Consider the following 20,583-nt stretch of genomic DNA (forward strand, 5'->3'; position numbering starts at 1 on the left):
CTTTTTTACCCATGAGAACAACACTGCCGAAGAAGAAATACTGAGTCGGCTATAGAATATGCCTGAAATCGAAAAATTAAATGATATTATTTTAAATGATTCATTTCCTTAAAATATTAAACATGCAGGATCGTATACTACCTCTTATGGAAAATCAAAAGGTTTTCATTTAATTCTGGGTTATATTTCGTATTACTTTTGTAATTCGTATTGTTCTATTTGGTTGTATTATATTGTATTGTTCAAGCATCTATTGTCTTTTTATTGTACATTGTATTGTCTATTGGCTCTGGTTTAAATTATTTGTATATGTTAGTCTTTTTTTGTAATGCACTTTGACTCAAGTTTATCAGGCGCGATGGGCAGCCCTTCGGTAAATGAAGGGGTCCTTAGTGTAGCTTTTCCTTTATGCTAACAAAGCAGTAAAAGGTTCGAAAATGTCGGGAGAGGTGTATCTCCTGTGGCTTATGTCGCTTTTACAAACGGTGAGTGTATTAACATTTAACATGTGCAGTTGTCGCCGCTTTAAGAAATTCGTTATATAATTTGTAATCAAAGCTGACAACTGTGTAACGTAATGTTCAGTTTGCGAGCCGCGCATCCTGCTGAGCCCCGAGCTTCATAATGACGTGGCTTATCCTCAAAATCTCATTCTGATAATTAAGCATCATTAGTCTCCATATTTATCCGCTTACTGTTATTTTAACTTACTTTAATCAACCATACATGTATTACCCGGCTGCTGTAACAATACGTGTGTTTTTACAAGAGAAAGGCAGCTGTAAACCACACTTCCGGTGTTCTAAATGTACGTATGCTGGTCACAATCTGCTCCCTGCTTAATAAAATTAGTCCCTAATGCATACAAGTAGTTATAACATCAATATTATTCCCAGTTTAAGCTTTCCAGAACTGTAACGAGAAATCTATGCATGCGAAATAAATATCACGTTGGACTATTTCCCAGCAAATATAGCCTAATGTATTTAAAGCCCTATTAAACATAACCTCAAACTACACAGAATACATAAACAAGTCTGTTTGTGAGTTGGCATTTATTAGTTTCCGACTAAAAAGTGGGAAAAACAGGAATATGACAAAAAGGGACAGTATCTCTTAAGTATTTCTTCCACGAAATCACACACATTAAGGCTATTCTGTGATCTTATTTTGTGGAAGATTATGGCAATCCATTAATTGATCCTCCCCTTAAAATGTAGGAGGCAAAAGCGGCTCACCAAAAAAGGTGGTACTTTGTCATACTTGAGCTTCGTTTTAAATATTGAAAGTGAAAACGGATCCTGTAACAGCTGCTTGGTAGTCTTAATTAGCATGCCTTTCAAGGAAATACTGACACAACAAAGTATCAAACAACATAAGTTGAGTCCTCTGTTATTCAATACGCACTGGGATATTAGTTACAACGGTTTAGATTGTTGTTACAAAAGAGGATGAACACATCAACGGAAAGAACCCGTTTACCTACATTCTAACCAGAAAGCTCTCTTGCACCCAAGCGTTTAGCTGCAAAGCGTTATCACTAAAGGTTCAGGGTGTAGTAATAAGCAGAAATCAAATATAATAATATTCATTACTATGCATATAAGAAGAGTTCCATCAATCTCCTTACTATGCAATAAGTAAAGGCTAAATAACAATCAATATTATTTTAGGAACATCTGATGTAACTATAAGATCAATCTTGAACTGGGGGTTTCCTTGGAAGTTGTTCCTGTTCCGATGTAAGGGTCCAAGGACAGAGGGTGTCATATTCTGTACAAACTGTAAAGTCCACTGAGACAATTGTAAAATGTGTGATATTGGGCTATATGAATAAACTGATTGATTTTCCGATGTGAGGGTCTAAGGATAGAGGGTGTCGTTTTCCTCATACTGATATTCTGAACAATCTGTGCTGTTGTATTTGCTGTAAAGTGTCTCTACTGTAGGCTATTTTTATTATATGTACAGCACTTTGGCTCGACCAAAAATCGTTTATAAATGTGCTATATAAATAAAACTTTATTTGATTTGATCACTGCAAAGTAACTCGTTCTCGTGCACTGGATAAATAGTCCCACTACAAAGGTGTCGCTAAGTGACCAAACGCTTTCCACTGAGAGATTATTTATACGCGTACTGTATGTTCAAGAAAGTGAATATTTGTCAAAACGCTAAAAAAAATTAAAAAGGGAAACGGCTGTTTTTGGCCTGCAGCTCTCCCTTTTTTTAATCCTCTCACATCTGCTTATAAAAATTAAGCACTAAAACTTGGCCTTGTATTTTTCCCTCTCTGTGTGACGCTCATCCTCTCCTTCCTGTCCCCAGCTGTCGGCCTACGGAGCCGACCTGTCGTCTGAGGCGTGCAGGGAGCTGGGGTTCTCCAGCAACCTGCTGTGCAGCTCCTGTGACCTGCTCGGGGAGTTCAGCCTCACCACGCTCCAGCCCGACTGCCGGCAGTGCTGCCAGCAGGAGGCCCAGATGGAAGCGCGCAAGGTAAAGGGGGAACAGCGCTCCGGGGGCAGTCATTAGCTGGCGAGATTTAGTCACAGCGAGGAGCGCGTTACAACAACCTTGTTAAAAAAAACACCACCTCCTCTGATTCATATATTTTAATTGAGTTGCAGTATAACAGACAACGTGTGGACTTGAAGCATCATTATTCTTAAATGTTGTTATGGATACAAATGGCAATAATGTGTGAGTCTGAGATTGTGTCTCGAGTCATTTCCTGAGCTTCACAGTCTCCTCGGTGAACAGTAGTAACATTGGCATGACCCCTGTGTCAACATGTGACACCTTTATTGACAGGATCCCAGCCTTTGAACTGCTACTAAAAACAACCTGTTGTTGGCCCCCTGCCGCTGCGTCTGTTGACACTGTTTGCAGCTGTGCATCAGATCTGAGCTGCCACACAAACACTCTGTGTGAATCCTGTTCTCTGAGTCAGAGCTCCTTCACCCCGGCGTCACACCCCCACTGGGGCTGAAATATCAAGTGTAGCAGTAAAAACCTCAGAGTAACCGGTGGGGGGTTTTACTGCGCGCTCGTGATTACAGCAAATTGAAAAAGGCCTACCTGCTGGGCTCTGACGGATAAACACGGAGTCAAGTGATGGTGGAAAAACAATGTAGCTCTTCTTTGATTAAGCAAAGCCCCCAGAAGCGTGTGTGGTATCCTAGCAACAGCACCTAGGGAAAGTGTAGCACACACTTCATTACACCTCCTGACGATAACTCTGTTTCAGACAGACACTTAGAGGAAAGATTACTCCCCTTCCTCCTCAGCATTTGAGGGGGAAATGTCACTTAGAAGAGCAGTCGGCCGTCTCCGAGGGTTACCGGCAGAAACCACGGTGTCACTAAGCACATTTTCTCCTCAGACGGCAACAATTAAGAATTTAAGAATTCTTTCAGTCTGGCAATAGACATCAGTGCCGTGTCATTAAACCCTCTGAGAAATGGCGTATCTCGCAGCCTTGTCGATTAGTGAGATTCACTGAGTATGGATGGCATTTCAGTTACTACTTTTTCAAATGTGAGCTTCTCTGCTGAGCACCTGGCACCCTCAGCATCCCTGGGGGTCACTATTCGGCATTCTCTAATGGCACATTTCCACCGCAGGGCCTCGCTCAGTATGGCTAGGCCTCGTTAGGCCAGGCTCACTTTATGCTGCGTTTCCATTACAGTTTAGTAGCTGGGGCAGTAACTATAGTAACGCAGTGTAGGCGAAGCCGTGACGTCATCTTCGATGAGAACCACAGAAAAACAACATCAGCCGTTAGCTCTTAGCACTCAGAGCTCACAGCTCCTCATGTCTGTTCAGAAACTAGACAGAAGTTAAACAAGTACAAACCACAGACTGCCTGTGTCATGGAGAATACAGTCGTTGGTTTATTTATATATTTATTAGTGCTGTCAAAATTATCGCGTTAACGGCGGTAATTAATTTTTTTAATTAATTGCGTTAAAATATTTAACGCATTTAACGCATGTGCAGAATGGCCCGCCCCATACGTGCCACCAGTGGCAGCGCCAGGGTATGGCTGGGGTAGGCTACACCCATACCAAGAAATGGCTTAGCCCCACCATGAAAAATGATGTTAAAGTAAGCAAAATAAAGTCTGCCAACTCGCGTGGAGTAAATTGCACAGACAGCAGTTAGTAAGATTGATTTCAGTAGCCACGGTTTTGAAAACTTTTGTCACGTAGTGATCGTCTTCTCAATAGAACATCTTTGAAAACAGCTGATCACAACGTTCACCCCCCCCCCCCCCCCCTCTGTCGATAGGTGTGTGGGCTGTCTTTCATTTTGACATGCAGAAAAATGTTATAATAAACATAGATACGTATGTTAAATGGATATATCCGCCTTCTTTCATTTATCTTTCCATTCCCATAACAATATACATAAATAAATGTCATATTTTGGACAAAGTTCGAATGGTGATTAATCATGATTAATTAATTTTTAAGCTGTGATTAATCTGATTAAAAATTGTAATCGTTTGACAGCCCTAATATTTATATATATACTATATACTGGTCTGTATAGGCCGTTGTTGTGAGTGTGGACGGTCAGAGCATATATAACGTTAGCTTAGCCAAGCTCCATTTAGAAAACACGCATTTTAAAAAAGGGTTTTTCGCCTGCCGTCTGTCTGCAGACTTGTCAAAGCATTAATTAATGGTTTTGTTGTCGTTGTTAAATCCAGTTTCCTGATGTTCCTGCAACGTTTGCCCAGTGGCCTGGCCTATGAAGCATTATTGGAGTTAGCGGGGTAACTTCAGGGTTATGTTCGAGAGAAGAGATCATATCGTAAAAGGCCATGAAGTCAGGCTTTACACAGCTTACACAGTGTAAACTACCAAGTGCAGGAAGAACACAATACATCTCAGACTGTGTGGTCTGGTACATTTTTAATGGAGTATCACTTTCAATCTAGAGAAGCATTGATTACTAGAATTGCTTTCGTCAGGGTTTATTTATCAAATCAACACAAACATGTCCTGGATGTGTTGAATGGATTTCGTAGAATACGCCAAAGCTCTTAAAGGCACTATGCAGCCCTGTAAGTTAGTGCTGGGCGGTATGACCAAAAACTCATATGGTGGTATTTTCACAAATGATCACGATATTTATTTATTTTTCATTGATTGGAAAGGTATTTACATTTATACGTTTTGGCCCCACAAAAAAACACGAGTCTTATGTAGTGAAGCAATCGAACAACTGCAACATGTAAACCATTCTATTGTGCAAACTTCACTACTGCTATTGTCATTTCAAAATATCACCCTTTTCATTGAAGCTGAAGTGAGCTTAGTTTCTCTTAGTTTGAGTTCATAAAAGTAAGATGCAGAAAAGGCATGGATGGAAGTATGAGTGCTTATAATGCTACACACATATAGACGGGGGAGTGGCTAATTAGGAGTCTTTTGAAATGTTAAAATGCTCCAATGAGCCCAGTTAGAGCGGCGGTCCCCCAGTTTCCTGCTCTCAACACAGTCGTGACGTCTCAGGTCTGCCATGCGTGCTCAAATGAAAAGCACGGAGATTACATTTCACCACTGCTGGATTGTTTACAGAAAGACAGAGTGCCGCGTGAACAGGGCAACCGCGCCATTTACCACCCTCCTCCCTGAGACGGCCAGCAGACCATGCTCTTTGAAAACTGCTGTGACATTCCGATTTCCTCTAACTTAGTGTGTGTGTGTGTGTGTGTGTGTGTACACAGCTCTACCCTGGGGCCATCCTGGAGGTGTGTGGATGAAAATTGGGGCGGTTCCCCCAAGTCCAAGGTAAGTCTTCCGCTCGGACATGTTAGATATCTCTACCCGTTCCAGGAGGCAATGAGTAGTGAATCTCATGGTTACTCGCGCGCCTTCTCACTCGCATTAATACCAATGAATATGATTGTATGAAACTATTTGAATAAATAATAGTTGATGCAATATATGCATAACTTTAGGCCTGAACAATCACCTTTGAAACATGTTGAATTAAGAAAAATAGCTTTAGCAACACCGCCTAATTCAATAAACACTGAAACTTGATTTGATCATTTTATAGGTCGCCTTTTGGTTTAAAGTTAAACGTTTAAAGCACTTTGGCAAGTTATATCATAACGACGCTTAATGAGCACCATAACTTGCATGATTCGCGTTTGTCGTCACACTTGGTTGTTTCCGTGACAGCCAAATGGTGCTCAGGTGATCAGTTATTTTACCTGGTTAAATAAAGGATATATATATAATTATTATCTCCTTTCCTTTAGTAAAGTATTTATCCAGTGTATCCTGAGCCGATAACAAATGAAACCCTGAGGCTTTTCTATCATTTTGAACAGCTGTTATCGTGGCAGCCACTGAGGTGCGTCCTGCTTAGTTCACTCTGTCAGTAACCTTCATTCCATTGGGACCCCCACCAGGGGTTTGGCTCGCTCGTCTTCCATCAGCAGGACTAGGGTTCTGATTATCACGAGACGTGGTCAGAGTCTGTGGCATTGTCCAAGGGAGAACCTATTCAGCCGTGTACCACATCACCACGCAGGTGCACATGTCTTTTTCACGTGTGTTATTATTGTGAGAATGAATGAGTTAATTTCGGCTGTGTTCACGTGGTGTCGCAATAACCAGAAGAAGTTTGCCTGACTGGGGAAACTCTTGTGAACGTGAGAACACATTCCGTGTGTCTACTACATTTATTTTATAAGGAATTAACGACACCACGCTTTTGTTGTGAACATATCTGCATGGCTACACAAAACAACTTGAGCATCTTTCCAATAGTGGAAACGGGAGCATCCGAGGACCTGAAGGCCCCATCGGCCCGGCGTATGTTCCGCTCTCTCCTGTCGGTGACGGCTGCAGCTGAGCTGGTGCTTTGTGTGATTCTGTGTCGACGTCTCACGTGTGTGTCCTCTTGAAATCACTGTTTGGCAGCAGGTGGTCTAAAACGCCCCGAGGTCCGGCTTGAAGGTTTGAGACCCTGTGTGTTGGGAGTAGACCTCCCCGCTCGGTGTAGCGTTTGGTTAATGCGGTGTCAGGTTTCATAGATGGAGTCCCTGCCGCTCCCCTCAGTGGGGGGGGGTGGAGACGTCTGCCTGGAGTCTGTGCCATATGGCTGCCGTTTGTTTGCGTCAGCTGTAGCCCTCTGTGTTCTCAACTGTCTGCGGCTGTTACCGGCACATTCCCAGGAGGGCTAGCAGTCGCTGCTAATCACAAACCTCAGTTCTAGAAGGAAGAGGCTAATTGACTGATTGATCACCTGACACATGTCTCTTTGTTCTCATCTCCTCAGCTTTTGTCAGGAGTGACAAGCCCAAGATGTTCAAGGGTCTTCAGATCAAGGTAGGCCTGACGGATTGTGTACCAGCATGATGTCATGATCGCACAACAACACATCACGCTTCATTTGAGTGGAAGGAAAATGCAATTTCAAAGAGAAAATCCAATTATTTCGAACATATCCTATTTCTAAGAATGTTTTCCATTAGTTCAAACCTAACACCAGTCCTCCTTGTGTTTCCCACAATGCAGTACGTCAGAGGCTCGGATCCTGTGCTAAAGCTTTTGGACGACAACGGGAACATGGCTGAAGAGCTCAGCATCCTCAAGTGGAACACGGACAGCGTGGAGGAGTTCCTCAGTGAGAAATTAGAACAGATATAGAACCCTTTAGTCTTTACCTAAAGGCTGGATTCACCCAAATGAAAACACCTCCAGTGGTGTGTAGCCATGCAGATATTCACTTTGATGTGCCTGAGATTGAAGCCTCAGCTAAATGCAGTTTGTAGTGTTCACAGCACTGGACATTACATTTCAAATATTCAACAACGATGATCCTTGTCGTTGTGGATAGACCCCCGAACACACTGTCACACATTCTCAGTTGAACTGTTTTCTTCTGAAGAGTGATCCCAATTCTATGGAAGGGGACAAGGCCCAAATGTTTTTATTTCTGAACAAAAGTGGGGTTTGCTTCTTAGATTAAGTCAGAAAATCCATCTGACTTTTCTCAGAATTCTGACTCTTGCATACATTAAATATAAAACATATTTTGAGTATCCCGACCAAAGACACTCTTGCATTTTCACATATTAGGTTGTGACGTAAATCTCAAAGCACATGAAACCAAAACTATCAGCATGGCTAGAGACTGCAATGGGCTACTGAGATTCTTTTTTTATGTTAATACTTTGGGTGAACCGACCCTTGAATTATTTACCAATTTGTACACAACTTGCCCTTCATGGCTTGTTGTTAAATCACTTTGTGACTGTTTTGTTTTTGTATGAAAATCCTGAATTTCATGTCTGAATTCTACCAAATAACTTATGTGAGGAAAGACTTAATCACAGAGCCCAGCTGGGCACACTCAAATAATAATGAAGATTACAGATGGATCATGGATCAAAGAGAGTAAAAAACCTAATGCATATTAGTGTTTAGTTGTCTGTCGGTGGGAGTTTACACCCCCCCCTTTCTGTCTGATATTCTTGTATGATTATTTTTTTACACGGTTCAACGTTGTGACTGATGGGATTTATAGTCCGAATGGATCCTAGTTGCTCTCCGTGGCAGATGTTCTGCTGCAGCACCCGTTGGTGACGGGCTCACAGTAAACCAGTGTTGGGATGTGAGCTCTGATGTTTGTTGTGTTCAGCATCTTCTGCTCTGGAGAGAAACTGGACTCGTATATTGATGCTTGTTTTGGAGCGAGTCAGGTTTAAATATGCAACAATAAACAAAGTCTCTGATGGATCTCTGTCTAAAGATTCTTTTTTTTGTATAGTGGAAATCAAGCATGAAATGATATGAACATTTCATATTTGATCGTCCTTTCCTTATGATCATCAAAATATGCTTAAAAGTCTTCCAATGGCACTTGGATATACCATTATTTAAGATGAGTGACAAACATTTTGATCTTTTTGAAGTCCTTTTGCAGTGAAAAACATCAGGTTAGCATAAAGCCCCGTTATATCTTGCATGATAATTCATCAGCCTCTATTTTGAACTTCTCTACCATGATTTTGAGTTTTATGGAAGTATATTTAGGATGAATCCAATAATGAAAGTTCACCACAATCTACTTAATTTGATGGTTTTAAAAAAAAAAAATCACAATCCGTGAAGAAACCTTATATCTTCTTGACATCCCTAAATGTAATAAAAACATGTTCGCACATGTTTTTTATCCAGTACAGTTGATCTCACAATCTAAGCTAAAATACACATGAATCTGCTGCCATCTAGTGGTCTGACACTGTACTGCAGTTCAGCTGGGACACCCTGATTTAACCCTTATAATTGAATTGATTTATTTAAAACAAGGGACAGTGTACATTAATAAACATATTAAAAACATGTAAAAGTACTCGAATTAGCCAAAAGACTAGTTTTCATCGATAGTCCCTTTGCCAGATGGTGATAGACATCCTAAAAGCAATAATAAAAATACCACAACATTGTTATACCATTGTACACATTTACAATAGATTACATCACTGAATACAGATAGAAGCAAGTTATGATAATAAATAAATAAACATTTACAATACACACTCATACACACACCTACACCCACACATCAGTGCTGACACTGTTGATTATTAATGAGCCACTTTTTAACACTGTGCTTGAATGTGTAGTAGGATGAGGATTCTCTTATTGGTTGTGGTATTGAATTCCATTGATGGGATGCGTGGAATGAAAAGACAGCCTGGCTGAATGCGCTTTTCCTAAATGGGATGGTGCAGTCTCCCCTAGCCGCTCCTCTAGTAACTTTGGTTGAGGTGGACTTTAGGCTGATAAAGCCAGCCAGAGGAGGAGGAGCCAACCCACGACTGATCTTATAAACTAAGCAGATGTTTTTGTAAACTATGAGACCCAGCTGAACAGATTATACTTTTTAACTATGTGACAATGATGATACCGGAATGGCTTTTTGTCTAGTGTTTTGAGTGCTTGTTTATACAGCGATTCCAGTGGTTTTAGAGCTGTAGAGTGTGCATTAGACCAGCTGATCAGACAGTAGTTGATGTGGGAGAGGACCATTGAGTGAAAGTATAGCTTAGCTGCTGCAGATGATAGGAAGTTTCTAATGTATCTGTAATTTGACAGATTGAACTTTACTTTATTGCAGACCTTTTTGATATGGGTTTTGAAATTGAGGTTTGTGTCAATATGTACTCCTAAGTACTTGTACTCTGAGACAACCCGAAGTCTCCTCCCAGAAAAGAAAACATCTTGTTCTGTTATAATGCTGTAGCCCTTGGAGAAGAACATACACACTGTCTTTGAGACATTTGGTTGCAAACAATTATTGTTAAGCCAGGATGTAATATTCTTCAACACATCAGTGACCTTGGTAGCAGCCTCTTCTGCGGGTTTGCCATGAGTAAAAACAACTGTATCATCAGCATACATTAATACATCACAATCTCCACACACAGAAGGCAGATCATTTATGTACATACTAAACCGGATTGGGCCCAATATAGAGCCCTGCGGTACTCCAGTTGACAAACATAGTGCACTAGACTTATGGTTCTCAATTTGAACACATAATAAGCATGTAGTGATAGAAGTGTGTGTGTATATATATATATATATATAAACAAACAAACAAGTTAAATTCTACATGAACATTTGTATACATATTGACTGGGGTACATATTTGGGAGTAAAATGTGTTTCCCTTTTTAAAATGAGAAGTTTACTTGGCCCTGCATTTCTTGATCGGTTATTCTCTGAAATTGAGAGGAACCAAAAAAACATGATGCAGTGAAAATACTTGATCTATTAAAAAATATTGTACGTGAATTTACCATCTCTCGCTTCTGCTGTTATTTTAGTTAGCAGTCTGCAAAGCAAAGGGCAGCAATGTAACTCCTGCATGTTGACGGGAACAGTGCTTTTTGATCATCATCAATAACTGCATGCTGTCTTTAGATCTGTTACTCTTAGTGAACATAGGTCTTGAATAAATCAAACATCAATTACAAGAGTTTTACAAGTTCATAATCAGGTAAATGAACATTATAGGATACAATCATTCAAACCACATCATTCACAAATTAGTCTTTTATTATTATACAAATCAAATGATTTAACAACACTCAAGTAAAAAAAGTCTTCAATTACATTCAGCATTTGTAAAAATATAGAAACCATGGAGACATTCTTGTGAAAAAGACTTTTGAAATGTGAAAATCTTACAAAAGATCTTCACAATTCAATTAGCTGGAAGCTTTTCAAAGAGTGCAGACTTATTGTTGCTAGAGTTTTGTATCCAGCACAAAAAATACCTTTTTTTCATGGTTTTATTCTTTTCATTTGAACTGGCTTCCATAGATTTTGAACTGCTGTTACAACATAAGACATATTGACTCTAATCAAGACATATTTGTATGCACATAAAAGGCATCTAGATGGGAATACAATCCCACAACAACGCTGCATGTGAACAGCTAACAGCAAACAGAACATGTTGGTGCTCGAAGGGTAGAAGTTACACATAATTCTTGGCTCCCTCTGAATGGTGATCAGGCAGAGCGCTTTTGGTGCGGGGCTGAGGTTTGTACGCTACCCCCGGGTACCTGAGGAACAAGAGCACATTGTTGTTGTTTGTATAAGCAAAAGCATACACTCAAAGGTATTCAAGGGGCACCTATAGATGATCAATCTGTGGGGGACTCACTGTGGTTTTTCATCTTTCACCATTCCCCTGAAGGCCACGGACTTCAGGATGCCCCCAATAACCAGGACGCCCCCTCCGATCCAGCCTATAAACAGCGCGGGGCCAAATGTGTATCTGTGGAGACAGACAGCATGCATTTAGTCGAGCACGGGAGTAATATGGATGATATGAAAAAACAAGCAATATAATCATCATACCTGGGAATCCCTCCCATTCCTCCCCCCATCCCTCCCCCCATCCCTCCTTCCATGTTGCCTCCGTAGTTGGGGTTGGTGGAGAGCCTGAAGCTGGCCACGATCTGATTGGCGTAGATGGAGGCTCCTGCGATGCCACACACACCTGAGAGAAGAGCATGGAGGGACAGGAAGTCATGTACTTCATAGAAACTGTTCATGTGTCGGCTTAAAGGAACACTTCCCGTCGCTAATGACCAATATATTCAAAGCCTCGCACCATGTGCTCACTATACTTACTATTATCTATCATAGTATTGAGCCTATGAGTGGATAAATCAGTCTTGGATTATACTCCACCGCTCTTAATGAAGTATTTAGAAAATAAAAGTACTAATACCACATTTAAAAGTACTCGAGTACAAGTAAAAGTCCTACCTTACTTGACAAAAAGTCTGTAAATTGCATCAGCAAAATGTACTAAAGTACTTCTGCATTGTTTTTCTTGACAGGAAGGGCATAGCAAATCTGTAACTGAAATGTATATCAGTCAAAAGTACAAAATGTGCCTCTGAGATGTATAGAAGTATAAAGTTGCATCAAATGGAGATACTCAATATCTACTTAGTAACATTGCAAACGTGTGTTTTGATGTAGTTTTGTTCTAAACTAATACTGTTTTACTTAATTCCTCAAGGTTTTTTCTGCTTTTGTACAATTCCTCAGATTCTCAGCTCTTTTATTAAACAGAAGATGGAGAAGGAAATATATATACTACATGCAACCCGGTATCACGACAAGACATGATCATTTGGTTCATAACCTCTGGAGCCCTTTGGTGCTGTTAAGTGACACTTGAGTGAGTCGTGGATCCTGAGTCGTGGATCCTGAGTCGTGGATCCTGAGTCGTGGATCCTGAGTCGTGGATCCTGAGTCGTGGATCCTGATATCTTTTTAATTTACACACGGCATCTATTGCACGTCTGTCCGTCCTGGGAGAGGGATCCCTCCTCTGCTGCTCTCCCTGAGGTTTCTCCCATGTTCCCTTTAAACTGTGGGTTTTCTCTGGAAGTGTTTCCTTGTACGATGTGAGGGTCTAAGGACAGAGGGTCTAAGGACAGAGGGTCTAAGGACAGAGGGTGTCGCATTGTCATACTGATATTGTGCACAAACTGTGAAGTCCACTGAGACAAATGTAACATTTGTGATATTGGGCTATATGAATAAACTTTGAATGCAGCAACACAGGGTGAGTAACTGATAGACAAACCATCTATTTACGGGTGAAGTATTCCTTTGAGAAACACACTTTAAAGGGCAATTCTGATATTGTTTTATGTGTAGCCATACCGCCGATGATGAACATGATGCCGGCGGTGAGGCTCATCTTGGCCTTGGTGGTGTCAGCCATGCTGGTCATCGAGAGGCAGGTGAGAGAGAACAGTGATATCACGGCCCCCAGGACCCCCAGCACCACCCCCACTATCATCAGGGCCCGCACCGCCTGGAAGGTTCCTATTGGACGTGAAATAGATATCATGTTAAGTCTAATACTTCTTACTCCAACAAAAAGCTCCACACTGCATCATATTCTGCATCACAAAGAGACAAAGAAATGCAGCTGACATTAGACCTTAGATTTGAAACCTCATATTGTGAGACGTAAATCATAGTCATTGGTCGTCTGTGTTGGTGACAGATGTATGTATTCTGCCCTCTCCCACATACGTGCTGCAGGACCTACCCTCTGCGTCTGCTTGCTGTTTGCTCTGTTTCTGATAACTGTGTTGACTCCGCCTGGCTCTCATAGTGACCACAATGCACCGGTGCTAATGCAAACACTGATAGGAGGAGCGGGCTGAATGCCGGAGCAACAGTTTGAGGACAATGAAGAAAAGTGTTTTAACATATCACCTGTTTACATGTTTTTTGTTAAAGGTCACCTATTATGCAAAATCCCGTTTTTCACCTCTTTTTACGTACGTGTGTAGAATTCTGAAAGTTTCCGGTACGAAGATTCTCACTTTTTGTCCCGATCCATTTATATAAAAAACGGTCTGAAAATCAGCTGATCAGATTTTGACCAGTTTGTGATGTCACAATGTTTTTCTGGGTTGTGTAACCATTAGCCAATACCCAACCAGGTAACACCCCCCCACCTTATACCTGAATATCAGGTTATAAACCAACCAATCAATCAATCAATCAATCAATCAATCAATCAATCAATCAATCAATGTTTATTTATATTGCCCAATATCAATAATCACTTCTCAGCTCATTAGCATTTAAAGCTACACGCACAGAATCAGCACTTGTGAAACAGAGGGGTATCTGGCATGCTACAATGATCTGTTTGGTGTTTCAGCCAATCACATGTTTTGTATATCTGAGACCTATAATATATTGTTGAAAAAGAGTATAATAGAGGACCTTTACGTTTTAAATAGCTATAAGGAGTATTTTTTATAGTGTGGTATTAGTACTTTTACTTTAGTAAATACTTCTTCCACTACTGACTCAATCACTTCTAGCACAACAGAGAGGAAGTAATACAAACCAGAAAAAATAATGGCATTATCCAGAAACGAATATCAGCCTGAGATGTGTCTGTAAAATGTGAACAATATCCAACCATTTAGTCGGTGGGAAAAACGTGCTAATTTCCCACTGTGGACCCAACGAGAGAAGAGACGGCCTTTTGCTCACACGTGTCGCCATGGAAACTCTGTAACTGAACCAGACTCAAATAACCATTTGATAAAAACTAATAATGCCCTTTGAAAAACGACATATATTACATTGCAAAAAACATGGTTGTGCTTTGTCCTACCACGGGTAGGGATATCCACAACCAAAAGCCTTTGTACAGGGTTTGATCCTCTTATATTACAATCTTGAAAGTAGTGAGGGCACTTCCTTGTTACGCCAGCTCTTGACTGTGTGGGTACAAAACTAGTAACGCCCTTTTGAAAACTCGGCATATGAAAGGACTAAAAAAACACTTGTTCGACAGGGGTATCCAAAAACGAATGCCTTTTTTTCCCTTTTCTCTAATTTGAAGGACTTTGAACGTATTGAGAGAACTTCCCTGTTATCCCACTTCTTGACTGTTTGGGAACAACTTCCTTTATCTGTGTTACGCTTTGGAGTTTGAATCAGGGAAGCTCTGCATCTCTTTGAAACCCTTATTATAGTGAAAGAGTTGAAAGGGGGAAGCCGAGGGAGTGACATGCGGCAAATGGTCCCAGGCCATTTGATCCCGGGTCCTCCAATCAGCATCTCCACTTCATTACATGTGTTTATCTGACCCTCTAAATCAACTTACGTACACTTTAAAAGCGTAGAAATGCCGTACACGGGAGCAATGTGGTGGTTAAGTATCTTGCTCAAAGACACTTCAGCATGTGGACTGCATGGACTGGGGATCAAACCACTGGCCCTCTGATTGGCAGACACCCAATTCCCCCCTGAGCCACAGCAGCCTTGATAAAGGTTGAAATGGAACTGTTTTAATTTCCCTCAAAAGACGGATAAAGGAGACTTTGTTGTCACATTTGTTTAATTAACAGAAAAGCAATGAACTAAACTAGTTTGAATTCAAACAGTTACTTCCTGGAGAATCTCTGCATATTAAATATAAATTGAGAGTCTTCCTACCTGAGAATCCCAGCAGGCCGTAGAGCGGACGGCACTCAGTTAACCCCGAGGACGTCGTCTCACAGTCCTTCCACAGACCCTTGTAGGTGTAGACGGACGTCACCACGTCCCCCTGCCTGTCCTTCACGCTCCAGTTGTTCATGGCGGTCGCTGCGATGAGGGCTGCTGCTCCAACCAAACCCAGAATAAAGCCCCCATTCTGCAGAACTGAAGGCGCCATCGTGGTCTCCTCCTTTAGAAGTTAGGGAATAAACTGGCAGGATGCTTTGAGCCCAGATTAAATAGATCAAGGTTTAAATTTGAGCTGCAAATGTAAACGTGAGGTGCCGACGGTGTGCAGGCGGAGAATGGAGAGGGCAGAGTGGTGCTGGGTGGAGGCGGCTGGGCTTCAGTGGGTGATGCAGTGATGGGTTGGGCCCTGTGCTGAGGTGTGGACACAGTGGTGATAGGAGCACCTGGCACCCAAATGAGAACTTACTGTTTGAATGTAAACACAGGAAACTGAATCACAGGTCAACCGCCAACACTGAGAGAGAGAGGGAACAACCGTGACAACACAGTCACAAACAACAACATCATGCATGAGGCAGAGCTGAGTGTGTACATTAACTCGAGTTCTGTATTTTTAAGTAAACATTTGAGTATTTTAGGACATTTTACAGGGGAATATTGTACTTTTTACTTCATTACATTAATTTAAAGATAGAGTTCAATCACAAATCAAAGTGAAATGTTTTACTCTCACTTGCAGTCATATTTGACAATCTGTTTTGTTTAGGAGTGTGTTATAGAGCAGTGGTTCTCAAACTTTTTTCAATAATGTACCCCCTTTGAAAAAGAAATTCAGCCAAGTACCCCCTGATCAGCGCAAAAACTATTTGTTAGGGGAAAAAAGCCTATATAAAGAGCTATAGTAACTGATAAACACTTAAATGCTACATTTCAAATGTTTACAATCCATCACTAAATTCATGGCAAACCAATTTTAACATTATGCAATAACACTATAGACGACATTAGTTGCATTGAACTGATCCGTTTAATAAGTTGTACTTACGATGTAGTGAAACATGGGCTTGTGCTTCACTGAGGATCTTTGTCATTCTCAGTGACAGGGAGGCAAACTGCAGTTATTACACTTCGCGTTTTAAAATATGTGTAACTCTAGTCTATTAATATAAAACCCACACTGCTCAAACTTTTCCTAAAATTGCTATATTTATCTATTTTTTCTTTTTTTCTTTTTCATTAACATAAAATAAATCTCACGTACCCCCTGCAGTACTCCAACGTACCCCTAGGGGTCCGCGTACCCCCATTTGAGAACCACTGTATTAATATAGAGTGTTGGACATATTGACCATAGAGATGTCTGCCTTCGCTCCACTATAATGAAACTGGATGGCACTCCAGTGTCTCTTTCCAGAAACCATGACCCAGTTACTAAGATAATTCACAGAGCTTGTTGTAAGAATTATTTTGTAGATCTTATTTATTTTTATTATAATTTGTATATTGTTTTTTAAAATAAATAAATAATGTATTATGTTTTTGGAGAATAAAATGTGCACTTACTTATTGACACCTATAGGGAAAATATGAATTCTTTATTTTGGGATGTCTCATCACCAGCTTTAGTTCCTTTTCAAATTAACATTTTACATGGAAAACATAATGAATATATCAAATATAACACATTATAACAAGTAAAACCACCAAAAGTATTTGAAGTTGTTGAGATGAGCTTAACCTTAACATACAAGCGGCTCTTACATGAAACGTCAGTAATAATGATACAATAATGCAAATACTCACCGACAGTGATGATCGTCTGCATGACGAAAACTACTTCTGGTAATACCAGCCGGTCCTCCTCCAGAACACGACCAAATAGGTCGATTGTTCAGCAGTTTATTACGACCTATAGTCACGTTTTAAAGTTTAGCACCTGTAGTGGTCGTGTAAGAAACGTATATTCACAAATAACCCTCTCTGGAAAATCATAAATTGTAGAATAGTTTGGCCATTAAAATGCTTTTTGATTAGATTTCTAGCGAGAAGTGTATATTGTACTTTTAGAATCCAGTCAGTGGAGGTGTAGGATCTAGTTTGAAAGATATTACGAAGATGATTTGAGGTCTCGCCATGCAGGAGAACGTGTATGTCTTTCCCCCCTATGTAAAGTTAGCGTCATCCCTCACCGGGTGATTTCCGATCTCGAAGTTTTCATTATAAAACCGTATTCCCCTCGCTGTCAAATGATTGTACAGTGATATCTGCTGCAACAAATGTAAAATCTTTTTGTTTTAGAGTCTAAAACACATCAGGTTATCCTTAATTGGTTAATTGGTTTAAATTGTGTACACTGCTTTTGTGTTTTCCCCATACATGTTTCCCTTTCGATTCTGAGAGACACATTTCTATTTGTGAATACGACCCTCCGGAGTGTTTGTAATTGCCGCAAGGAGGACTAATAATACTTTACTGGATGACATTTTGGATAAAGGAAAATGTATATTACTAATTTTACTTCAATAAATACTTCTACAGCCACTGACTCAGATACAGCACAAGAGATACCAGAAAGAAAGCAACACAATCACAAGAAGTGATCACGTTAGCCTGGACAGAAGTTAAGTTCATATTAGGCCTCAGGTGTGTCCTTTCACTCTGACGCACTTCAGCTGCATCCTGCCAAGATGTTGGTGTTTTGCTCAAGGTCACTTGTGACACTATAAGAACCATTGAATACAACATCAGAATACATGCCCATACAAGGACTGGTGTGTCATATTTAATATAGAAATGATGACCCAAAGTGATGTATCCGGTCAGGTCCTTAGTCTGAGGATTGTGAGTGGTCACACAGAGACTGAGCTCAGTGCTTTCAGTGTTGTGACTTCCTTCTTACTCATTTTGAAAACAAACAGCAGATTTCCATGATTCAACTTCTCTTCTTATCACTCTGTCAACAACACGGGCAGAGAGAAGTTTCTATTCTTCTCTTATCAAGAGCTCGCTCTCACAAACTCACAGCGAAACTCATACAGCACGATGGGACCAAATGTAACCTTGTTATGTCTGTCGACTCCGTGGACTTCTGTTTTTTTGCATTATATTTAAATCATTTTGACTTTCGTGTTGTTATCAATCCGCCTGTTTAATTAGAGCTGCATGGTCAGAACAGGAAAACAAACCTATTGTCACAACTGATGTCTGACAAAACAAGACATCTTATACAAGAAATAACACATTGATAATCAGAGCAATGTGAATCCTCCAGAATACAAACTTAATGTCAATGAAAGTATAACTTCCCTACATTTGGTTCATTGAACAGCATCTGATGCATCTGCTAATAAAAACGCCAAGACATTCTTTACACTTCTGAAAAAGCTCCAAAGTAAAAACCAAATCCATTTATGTTTTTTGTTACCATTTATTATGTTCAAAAGAAAAACTAAATACAGACGAAGTACAAACAGGTGCTACTGTCCAAATGAATTAATGTAGCCTATAATATGTTGCTGTTTTCACCGGTGCCTCCAAGTTAAATGTCTTATTATTATTTAGAAGAGTTTTTTATGCCTGGGTCAAAAGAATAATACATTCTCATCAGCTTTTAATTGTAGTGACTGCAGTGTGGATTTGTTATCAGTTATATAGAAAGTGTGCCAGTGAATTTTATTTTGAAGTTGCATTTCTCAAAAGAGTAACAAAATAACATATTTAACACAAATCTTTACTGTGCATTAACCTGGTAGCGTATGGAGACTAAGTGTTTTTGCTTCTCAGTATGCAGCATTTCTGACATTTTGAAATAACATCTATGGAAACATATCCATATCTTATTTGCTGTGATATGTTCAGGATAGAAACATGTATTGTTCTGGTTATTTTTCTCATATTTAATGGAGAGTTCCTGTATGTGCAAACTTTCCCATGTTGTGCGCGCGCGTCACACACTGGAGCTGGGGGAAGTGTACGAGTCCATGCCGCCCTTGGGCACCCCTCCAGGGAAGAGGATGTAGGCGACCTGCGGCTGTAACCCGGCTGCGGACCAGGCGCTACAGTTACACGGCACCACGTACCCGGGGCCGGAGGGGGACGGGTGGCTGTGGGAGTGCTGTCCGTGGCAGGCCAGAGCCCCGAGCCCTCCGGCAGTCTGGTATCCGAAGCTGTGCGTGCTGTAGGGCAGAGCGCCGGCCGCCAGAGCGTGCGGGATCTCATGCGCCATGCGCTGGAAAGCTCCGGTGCTGAACTGCGCCACGGGCTCCAGCAGCGAGAAGGAAGAAGGGGAGGAGGAGGAGGAAGAGGAGGAGACGGGAGCGAAGAAAGCTCTGGTTTTATCCCCGGGGATAAGGAAGGAGTCCATGGAAAATCCCTTCAAATGCTCTGCGTCCCCGAGCAAAGACGGGAAAAGGAAGCGGTCCCTCTTCAGGAGGCTCTTGGGTTTGCGCCGGGGTCGGTACTTGTAGTCCGGGTGCTCGTTCATGTGCTGAGCCCGCAGCCTCTTGGCCTCGTCGATGTAAGGGCGCTTCTCCGAGTCGGAGAGCAGCTTCCACTCTGCGCCAAGTCTCTTACTGATCTCTGAGTTGTGCATCTTTGGGTTCTCCTGGGCCATTTTCCTCCTCTGGCCTCTGGACCACACCATGAACGCATTCATGGGTCTTTTGATATGATCTAAAGGTTTTGCCATCTCAGAAGCTGGCACATTAATTATAAAAAAATAAAATATGTACCAGCTGGACTTTGGATAAAGTCACCTCTCCAAGAAGCGCATGCTCCTTGTGCGTAAAAGGAAAAGTGGTCAAATGTTTCTCTGTCTCTTTTCAAAAATAATACAAACTGTAATTCCAGATTAACTCAAGCATTTGCACAAAGTGTGACAGGAACGTACATAGAAAGCAAAGCCTGCCTGCGTGAATAGGAGTCACACAGGACCAAGTTGGAAGCTTGTTATGGAGGATGCTGGGCATGGCAGACACTCATCACCACTGTCACCGTGGGCCAAGCCAATGGGAATGAGGGAGCGCACTGTAAT

General features: G+C 41.1%; 3 protein-coding genes across 4 annotated transcripts; 1 reads left to right on the forward strand and 2 right to left on the reverse strand.

Annotated features, from left to right (window-relative positions):
* The first annotated feature begins 373 nt into the window (after positions 1-373).
* selenof (selenoprotein F) lies at positions 374-8,765 on the forward strand. The gene is made up of 5 exons (XM_034104331.2): positions 374-485; positions 2,329-2,496; positions 5,738-5,801; positions 7,303-7,352; positions 7,542-8,765. The coding sequence occupies exons 1-5, from the start codon at positions 438-440 to the stop codon at positions 7,671-7,673; spliced, it is 462 nt and encodes a 153-aa protein (XP_033960222.1). The 5' UTR covers positions 374-437; the 3' UTR covers positions 7,674-8,765.
* Positions 8,539-20,238, reverse strand: LOC117462211 (transcription factor Sox-14-like). 2 transcript variants are annotated; one of them, XM_034104332.2, is made up of 2 exons: positions 19,526-20,238; positions 8,539-10,026 (listed from the first exon to the last, which is right to left on the reverse strand). In XM_034104332.2, the coding sequence occupies exons 1-2, from the start codon at positions 20,236-20,238 to the stop codon at positions 9,885-9,887; spliced, it is 855 nt and encodes a 284-aa protein (XP_033960223.1). In that variant the 3' UTR covers positions 8,539-9,884. The 2 variants fall into 2 exon arrangements, with proteins under 2 accessions (XP_033960223.1, XP_071062314.1); XM_071206213.1 differs by lacking the exon at positions 8,539-10,026 and having other exon boundaries at positions 19,015-20,238.
* cldn18 (claudin 18) lies at positions 11,129-15,992 on the reverse strand. The gene is made up of 5 exons (XM_034104333.2): positions 15,540-15,992; positions 13,230-13,394; positions 11,904-12,045; positions 11,707-11,820; positions 11,129-11,605 (listed from the first exon to the last, which is right to left on the reverse strand). The coding sequence occupies exons 1-5, from the start codon at positions 15,757-15,759 to the stop codon at positions 11,518-11,520; spliced, it is 729 nt and encodes a 242-aa protein (XP_033960224.1). The 5' UTR covers positions 15,760-15,992; the 3' UTR covers positions 11,129-11,517.
* Positions 20,239-20,583: the final 345 nt, after the last annotated feature.

The sequence above is a fragment of the Pseudochaenichthys georgianus genome, chromosome 17 (assembly GCF_902827115.2).
Source record: "Pseudochaenichthys georgianus chromosome 17, fPseGeo1.2, whole genome shotgun sequence".
NCBI classification, from domain to species: domain Eukaryota; kingdom Metazoa; phylum Chordata; class Actinopteri; order Perciformes; family Channichthyidae; genus Pseudochaenichthys; species Pseudochaenichthys georgianus.

What these genes read in the sequence shown, in the direction of transcription:
- cldn18 (XM_034104333.2), bottom strand. Translation starts at nt 15,759, where the DNA reads ATGGCGCCTTCAGTTCTGCAGAATGGGGGCTTTATTCTGGGTTTGGTT. An exon ending in GGAATGGGAGGGATTCCCAG is followed by an intron (nt 11,821 to 11,903) that starts GTATGATGATTA and finishes CTGTCTCCACAG; the next exon opens with ATACACATTTGGCCCCGCGC. An exon ending in GTGAAAGATGAAAAACCACA is followed by an intron (nt 11,606 to 11,706) that starts GTGAGTCCCCCA and finishes CTTGTTCCTCAG; the next exon opens with GTACCCGGGGGTAGCGTACA.
- LOC117462211 (XM_034104332.2), bottom strand. Translation starts at nt 20,238, where the DNA reads ATGGCAAAACCTTTAGATCATATCAAAAGACCCATGAATGCGTTCATG. An exon ending in CCCAAGGGCGGCATGGACTC is followed by an intron (nt 10,027 to 19,525) that starts GTACACTTCCCC and finishes CTGTCTGATCAG; the next exon opens with CTGGTCTAATGCACACTCTA.